Genomic DNA, 8,382 nt, shown 5'->3' with positions numbered 1-8,382 from the left:
GTTCTGGATCTTCTCTGAATGACCTCTTTACCCATTTGTTGTTGGGACACATGTCTCTGAAGTTCTTCTTGGACATTTTGCTGCTTATAAACTCAAATCAAGACAGAGAGAGAGAATCCCAAAGACACTTGTAAGCCTTCAGCGTCATGACCGTCAAAGCTGTTTGGTACAAGGAATACTAAAAAGACCCAAGGGGAACCGGAGGCACGGCTGACGTGGTAGAACACCAACTGTGAAGAACAGAGCTGACAGGAGCACTAGGGTCCCAGTCAAGTGCAGTGACTCACGCCTGACAACCCAGCCTCTCATGAGGCTGAGGTCTGAGGATCAGGGCTGGAGGCCAGCCTGGACAGGAAAGTCCTTGAGACTCTGACCTCCAATGAACCACCTCAGATCAGAAGTGGAGCTGTGACTCAACGTGGCAGAGCGCCAGCCATGAGTGACAGAGCTCAGGGCCAGCGCCCAGGCCCTGAGTTCATGCTCCACAGCCAACAATAATAAGTACAATGAAAGACAATTCTAGATTTCAGAAGAAACACTGTCCTGAAGCTGAACAGAAGATGCACTGCTGTTCAAGGTTCAGCCATGACTGACTTGCTTTTCTATGTGCAGGTCCTGGGGCTTGAACTCAGGGCCTAGCTCCTGAGCTCTTGTTTGCGGGTTCATTGGACATCAGATCCTCACCACCTGTACCACTGGGACTGACCTGGAACTTCACCCTCACATCTCAGCCTCCTGAGTGGCTGGGATTAAAGGAGTGAGCCACTGGTGCCTGGCAAGGAGTTAGCTTCTTACCCTCAGCAGATGAGGAGCAAGATAAATACCACAAGATCCAAATGTGCAGAGAGGCAGAAATCTGGTCATCGTTTTTTTATTCCATGTGATTCAGGAGACACACGCTGACATCTAGATCCTTCCCAGTGCAGGACAGCATCTCAAGCCAAGGACTTTATTACCAAGTACAAGATTTCATCGTGAACTTTAACCTAGCACACTTTCTACCCACACCGGACCAGCCATTTTCTCACAAATTGCATATCTGTGTACCAAAAAATTATCATAATGAATGTGCTTGTCTTCTGTCATATATGCACAATACATTCCATTTAAGGCACTGGGCTTGTTCTTCAACCTGAAGAGGAAAACCAGGAAAGTACTTAATAGCTCACATATTTGAAGTAGACACACACACACATGACCTGTGCTATCTGACAGTATGGCTCCAACAGTCAGCATTTCCTAAGGAAAGTAAGAGTCCTTGGTTGTGCAGGGGATTTCCCTTCAGACTGTCAGGCTCTGACGCCATGCATGCGGATCACCTCACCCCTCATCCTTCCACCTATGTCCCCCCCCCCTAACTCTCATGGTCTCTGTTTCCATTTTCACAGGCGGACGTTGACTCTTAGGATGGCGCCGTCCTGAGCTTTTGTGTTACTCAGGGAACTGAGACCTGAGGACCTGGGTTCAAAGTCACCCAGCAGCAGAGGCCATGAGACTTTTACATCTAATGAAATCAAGCCAAGAAGCCAAGCTGTGGCTCCCGTGGTAGAGCACTAGCCTGGAGATAAAAAGCCTAGGACAGCACCAGGCCCTGCGGCCAAGCCCCGAGAAAGCCATAGAAAGAAAAGAAAGTCGGCATGATGACTGGACAAAATCAGGGCGTCTGTGATTGCTATGTGTGCATTTGTACTGGGTGTTGAAGTTGGGGCCTGGACACTAGAGCAGGATTTTTGCTGAAGGCTAGAGCTCCACCACTTGAGCCTCGGCTCCACATGTAGCATTTTGTGGTAGTTAATTGGAGATGAGTGTCTCATGGACTTTTATATCACTTCTGGTTTGAACCATAATCCTCAGACCACAGCTTCCTGAGTAGCTGGGATTCCAGGCGTGACCACCAGACCCTGCCTATGGGAATATTTTATGCATGATTAAATCTAATACAGAGGCCTGACACAGCAGGTGTGTTTGAGGGTATGTCACCAGTCTACAATCGTCCTGAGGAAAACATAGATTAAAAATGGACTTAAAACAATAAGAGAAAAAATAGAAACTTACCAAATAGAAGAAGCAACACTGTGATCCACTGTTATATTGTATGTGCTATATTTTCTAGGAGATGCTCCAAGCCAATAGCCAAATAATTGCCAGGATTTTACAAACTCCTAAGAAACAAAGATGCTCTGTGTACAACGTTTTCTCTGGCTGGTACCAGTGACTCACACCTGTAATTCTAGCTCCTCTGGAGTCTGAGATCTGAGCATCTCAATTCAAAGCTAGCCAGGGTGGGAAATCCATGAGACTCTTATCTCCAGGGAACCAAGAAAAACCACCAACAAACTAGAAGTGGAGCTGTGGCTCAAGCTGCGGACTGTGATCATGGAGGGAAAAAGCTCATTACAGTGCCCAGGCCCCGAGTTCAAGCCCTAGGACTGGCACAGAAAATAATTACTTCTGTACATATTTCTGCTCTTCAAACTGTTTTCAAACAGTATTTTCAAAATTGCTTTAGCGTGTGCTAGTCTGTGTGTGCGTGCACACGCAAGCACACACGTTTGCCTTCAAGTGGTACTCAAGGCCCTGGGTTCAATGACCAGTTCTGGCATGAAAACAAGAAAAAGAAAAGAAGCAAGGAAGGAAAAAGGAAAGAAGGAAAGAGAATACAGGACATCAAAGCAATGTACTAAACAAACTGTACAACTTGGTGGGGGGAGGATGGGAAGGGATGGGAATGGGAAACAAACGAGGAGGTTACAATGCTTGATAAGAAATGTACTCACTATCTTGCCCATGTAATTGTGACCTCTCTGTACAGTATTTTCACACACAAAAAAAGCAATGTACTGAAGTCAGAACAGGTCATTTTGTAAGCCATAGATCTCATATTTTGTTCTTATTTCTCACTGAACTATACTTTGTGGAGTCAGTAACTATCAGTGAACCAGGTGAGCAAGATCCAATGAGAAAGACACAACACATTATTTCCCTTCTTCTAGAAAGGATGAGAGAACTTTTCACACCTGGATCTTGAACTCAGGGCCTGGGCGCTGACCCTGAGCTTCTTTTTCTCAAGGCTGGTGCTCTACCACGTGAGCCACAGCGCCATCTCTAGTTTTCTGGTGGTTCATTGGGAATCAGAGTCTCATGGACTTTCTGCACAGGATGCTCTGAATCTCAATCCTTGGATCTCAGCCTCCTGGATAGATGGATGACAGGCGTGAGCCACCAGTGCTTAGCAGACTCTTCTTACTCTATCACAGGAAATGCGATTTCCTTTCTTACAGAAAGAGAGACTTGGAGACCTACCAGTGCATCCTTGTTGTTAATCTTCAGCTGGCTGGCATTGTGTCGAGCACAGGACTTTTCGCTGTTTTGCCACGTGGTATAAATATGATATGGAAGATAACATCTATTTGCGTGCCACATCCAATCCTGTGGACAAGGTTTACATTTGTGTCCTGGAAGGAAAGCGTCGTTTTATTGAATAGATCTTCAGCCCTGTTGCTATTTCCTGTCATCTCTATGGGACATTGACCAAGTTAACTGCATTTTCTTCAGGTCATTATTTTATTTTATCTTATTTTCTGCAGTTCTCGGGCTTGAACTTGGGATCTCCTGCTCTTCCTTAGCTTTTTCACTGTAGGCTGATCCTCTCCCATTGGAGCCTCAACTCCACTTCTGTATTGTGGCTAGTAAACTGGAGAGAAGAGTTTCACAGACTTTCCTGCATGGGTTGGCTTTGAACCATGATCCTCAGAACTCAGCCTCTTCAGTAGCTAGGATGACAGGTGTGAGTCGCCAGTGCCCGGCTTTTACTGACTGAAATTCTGAACTGAGACCATCTATAGAGAAGTGTGTTTTCCTATCTATCATTCACTGAGCTTCATAATAAATTGAGATTTTGCATAGCCTTGAAAATAACAATAAAAAAATTTAACAGGTAAATTCAGATGAGAGAAATTGTATATTTGTACTTTAGTAAAACTGTAGTTTAAAGAAAATGCATTTAGTCTGAATGCTCTTGTATAATCAGGAGACCTGGGGATTCCATGTTGTGTAGTTATGATTTTCTGATTTTCTTCTAACTATGTGGAACTGTGAATGCATGGACTATGCTTCATTCCTTTCTTACTCAGTGGTTCTAGCTGGGCAGGAAAATCCATGCGACTCGTATCCTATATTATGAAGCCAAAGCCACACCTGGTGCTGTGGCTCAACTGATTACGCTCCAGGAATCCAAGAGCAAAAAAGGTAAGGGACACAGCCCAGGCCCTGAGTATAAACCCAAGCACCAACCCTCCCCCAACGCCTCCCCCTCCACAGACAGACAGACAGACACACACACACATGCACACATACATACACACATACACACACACATGCACACATACACACACACATGCAGACACACACACACACACAAACACACACACACACACAATCACATACACAGCTTTACTTCATAAGCAGCCCTCAGGGTAGTACAGAATTACCTCGCTGTTTTTCCTGTAGCTCACGACACAGCCTGGTGGCCAGGGTTTGCAATGCAATTGAGAGGTTCTGGATCTTCTCATTGAGGTTCTGGATCTTCTCATTGAGGTTCTGGATCTTCTCAGAACTGTTGACATTCCCCATTTGTTGTAAGCACACATTTCTCTGAAGTTCTTCTTGGCCATATTGCTGTTTATAAACTCAAATCCACACAGAGAGAAAGAGAATTAAAAAAGACACATGAAAACCTTCACTATCATGACCTTAACCGATGTTTTCTACAAGGAATACTAAAAAAGACCCAAGGGGAACAGGAGGCATGGCTCATGTGGTAGAACACCAACTGTGAGGCCAACAGCTGGGCAGGAGCGCTAGGCTCTGAGCCAAGGGACGGTGGCTCACACCTGTCATCCCAGCCGCTCAGGAGGCTGAGAGCTGAGGGTCACAGTTGGAAGCCAGCCTGGGAAGGAAAGTCCCTGAGACTCTCATCTCCAACGAAACAGCAAAAAGTCAGAAGTGGAGCTGTGGCTCAAGCGGTAGAGCGCCATTCTTGAGTGGGAAGCTCAGAGACAGTGCCCAGGTCCTGCGTTCAAGCCCCAGACCCAGTAGCATAGACAAAAGGAGTGATACATACTCATGATCCACAAGATTCTCAGTCCAATGAAGAGCAGGAGGAGGAGGAGGAGAGTTGCACGCAAAGCTGTTCTAACCCACACGTGGGAAGGAGCAGCCCGATTCGCTGTGGAACACAAAAGCAACAACGTTCTCAAAACAGCGTTCCCTTCCACTCATCCGTACAAGGCCATTCATTCCTCCATTTCCCCTTCCATTTTTTCCTGCTATGCAACCTATAAAAGAATTTAATGTGTTACGCACTTTGAGACATGAAAAATAAATCCCTGGCCAATCGGCATTGTGCTCATAAAATGACCTGGTGAATTGAAACCCTTTGTACAACTCCTGAAAGATCCATGAGTAAAGAAAGCAGCCAGGACTTAGCTGTTCAAGCCTTTAATCCCAGCCATTCAGGAGGCTGAGAACTGAGGATCATGGTTCAAAGCCAGCCTGGGCAGGAAAGACCATGAACCTCTTATCTCCTATGAACCACCAGAAAAAACCAAAAGTGGCGCTGTGGCTCATGCGGCAGAGCGCCAGCCTTGAGCTCCGAGCTCAGGGACAGTGCCCAGGCCCTGAGTTCAATACTGAGCCTGACCACAAAGAATGAGGAAGGAAACAAAAGCACCGGAAGCCTCGCGCTCACGCTTCTGTTTCGCTTTGTTGCTTGGCTGGTTTTGTGCCAGAGCTCGGGCTTGAACTCCAGACCGGGTGCTGTCCCCAACAGTTCTGTGCTTAGCGCTGGTCTTCTCCCTCTGGAGTCTCAGCTCTACCTCCAGCCTTCGGGTGGTTCACTGGACATGAGTCTCCCAGACTTTGCTGCCCTAAGATGGCTGATAACCCTGATCCTCAGATTTCAGCCTCCTGAGTCACCAAAATTACAGGCGTGAGCCACTGGCACCCGGTGAACTTTTCTTCTACTTTCAAGTCCTGGGTCTTGAACTCAGAGCTTGGGCGCTGTCCCTGAGCTTCTTTTACTCAAGGCTAGTGCTCTATCTTTTGAGCCACAGCTCCACTTCTAGCTTTTTTTGTTTATGTGGTACTGAGGAATTGAACCTAGGCGAGCACTCTACCCCTGAGCCACCTGCCCAGCCCAAGATGACTTATTCTTAAATCATTACAGGATATGAGCTCTCATCCATGTGGATATATAACAGCTATTTCAAATAAATGTCTTCTAATTTAAAACATGACAGTCTAACCGCAGGACTGAAACAGAGGAGCTCCACCTCATACCACAGCTGATGCCGAATTGAGTATAACTAGAGAGAACTGAACAATAAACACAGGACCTTTAATATCTTCAGATGGAGGAAAATGACCTTCTCTGAAGAGAACAGGGTCAAGAGAACAGGTCAATGTTGAAATTAGAGATGCAGGAGTTGCTGCAGACCAGGCACCGGTAGCTGATGCCTGTCATCAGCCACTCCGGAGGCTGAGATCTGAGGATCGTCATACAGAGCCAGCCGGAAGGTTCATGAGACTTTGTATTTCCAATGAACCAGCAAAATGGTGGAAATGGAGCTGTGGATCCAGTGGTAGAGCACCAGCCTCGAGCAAATCTCAAACGAGAGTTCTATCACTTGCGTACAAGCCCCAGTACTGCCATGCATGAGTAACGTGAATCAGCGCTGCACAGAACACTGCAGGGGCTAAAATGTCACATCTCTCTGCATCTCTTTGTCCCTGTCTCTCTGTCTCTGTCCCTCTGTCTGTCTGCCTCTGAAACCCTCTGTCCATCTCTCTTTGGATGTCTCTGTCTGTATGTCCCTCTGTCTCTCCTTCTTTGTTCCTGTCTATACTGTCTGCCTTTTTCTGTCTCTGTGTCTCTCTCTGCCTCAGTTTCTGTCTCTCTGTCCATCTTTGTCTGTATCTCTGCCTCTGTCTCTTGTTTCTAGAATCCCTCTTGTTTCTCTCTTACACAAATAAAATGAAAAGTAAAAGAACGAAATACATTGAAGGATGGCTTTCCTGGACAACCTACCATGTTTGCCACAGAAATGAAACACTTTGTATAATTTCAAAACTCTACCATGTATCTTGATTGTAATACTCAGAAGTAGAACATTAATAAATGGTGGATCTTTGTGCAATTTCCCAAAGCCAGGCTTACAAAAAACATTAGGAGCATTTGGGGAGGTCATTAATGATTCGAATTGAATAAGAACTTATCCACTCGGTGTGTCCCAAGATGTACGTCTCGTTTTCAGTCCCCACCTGGCCACACTCTCAGAGTTCCACAGGCTTACCTTTTGTCTCCATGTTGTCAAACTCTGGGATCTTCTCTCTCTTCCTGGAGTCATGGAAGATTAGACCAGCAGAAGTGATTTTTTCAGACATGGAGGAACATGGAAAGCAGGTGGACTGAAATGCTGTTGGTGGAAGGGAGATCTGAGCGTTGAACGCTGGACAGAATGTGGAAGTGGACTCTTGGTGATCATTAGCAGAAGTCTCGTTTCACCAGCCTGAATGTTGCTAAACAGCAAAGCTGATAAACTGCTCATTGGGGATCTAAGGCAGGACTGCGTGACAGTGGCCTAGGAAACATTTCTCTTCACCAGCCTCTCTTCCTCTTTCTTATCACTTCATAATGACAATTGAAGGATCCAGGGATTTTTTGTTTTTTTTTTACTGGGGTTTGAATTCAAAGCCACCCACTCTTGCTCCACATTCTGGCTCAAGGCTGCTTTTCTACTGGATTTGAGTCAGGACTCCAGTCCAGCCTTTGGCTGGTTAGCTAGGGGTGGAGTTTGGAGAACTTCTCTGCCTCAGTTTGCTTTGCATAGGGACCCTCCATGTTTCAGCCTCTGCGGAGGTAGGATCGCAGGCCTGAACCTCGAGCTCCTAGCTCACAAATTAGTGCCTGGTGTGGTGGTGGTGATGTTTTATTGGGGTGTGCGTATGTGTTTCCTAGGAATTGCACCCCAGGAGGCTGTCCCTGAGCCTTTATGTGAAAGGCTAGACCTCAACCATTTGAGCCCCAGCTCCACTTCTAGCTGCTGGGTAGTTAATTGGAGATAAGAGTCTCATGGACTTACCTGCTATAACATAAGGTCTGCCCTGGATTTGGAGAATATCTTCCACCTACCCCGTGTGTGTGTGTGTGTGTGTGTGTGTGTGTGTGTGTGTGTGTGTGTGTGTGTGTGCATATGTGTATGTGTGTGTGTGCATGTGTGTGTGTGTGCACGTGTGTGTGTGTGTGTGTGTGTGTGTGTGTGTGTGTGTGCTGGTCCTGGGGTTTGATCTGAGAGCCTTGTGCCCTCAGTTGATCCTTGTACT

General features: G+C 46.3%; 1 protein-coding gene and 1 long non-coding RNA gene across 2 annotated transcripts; both read right to left on the bottom strand.

The window, feature by feature from the left end:
- Positions 1-1,098: 1,098 nt before the first annotated feature.
- On the bottom strand, positions 1,099-3,424 carry LOC138819984 (uncharacterized). The gene is made up of 3 exons (XR_011369715.1): positions 3,304-3,424; positions 2,056-2,162; positions 1,099-1,132 (listed from the first exon to the last, which is right to left on the bottom strand). It is a non-coding gene; the product is annotated as an uncharacterized lncRNA (long non-coding RNA).
- Positions 3,425-3,426: 2 nt separating this feature from the next.
- On the bottom strand, positions 3,427-7,451 carry LOC138820019 (C-type lectin domain family 12 member A-like; the record flags this gene model as incomplete). Its single annotated transcript, XM_070011658.1, has 4 exons — positions 7,353-7,451; positions 5,123-5,227; positions 4,491-4,688; positions 3,427-3,455 (listed from the first exon to the last, which is right to left on the bottom strand). Coding segments are annotated over exons 1-4 (423 nt in total), but the record flags the coding sequence as incomplete, so codon positions are not given.
- Between the last annotated feature and the right edge of the window lie 931 nt (positions 7,452-8,382).

Source organism: Dipodomys merriami, unplaced genomic scaffold, assembly GCF_024711535.1.
Source record: "Dipodomys merriami isolate MVZ:Mamm:240054 unplaced genomic scaffold, mDipMer1.0.p SCAF_84, whole genome shotgun sequence".
Taxonomy (NCBI): domain Eukaryota; kingdom Metazoa; phylum Chordata; class Mammalia; order Rodentia; family Heteromyidae; genus Dipodomys; species Dipodomys merriami.
This window is presented reverse-complemented; position numbering and strand designations above follow the sequence as displayed.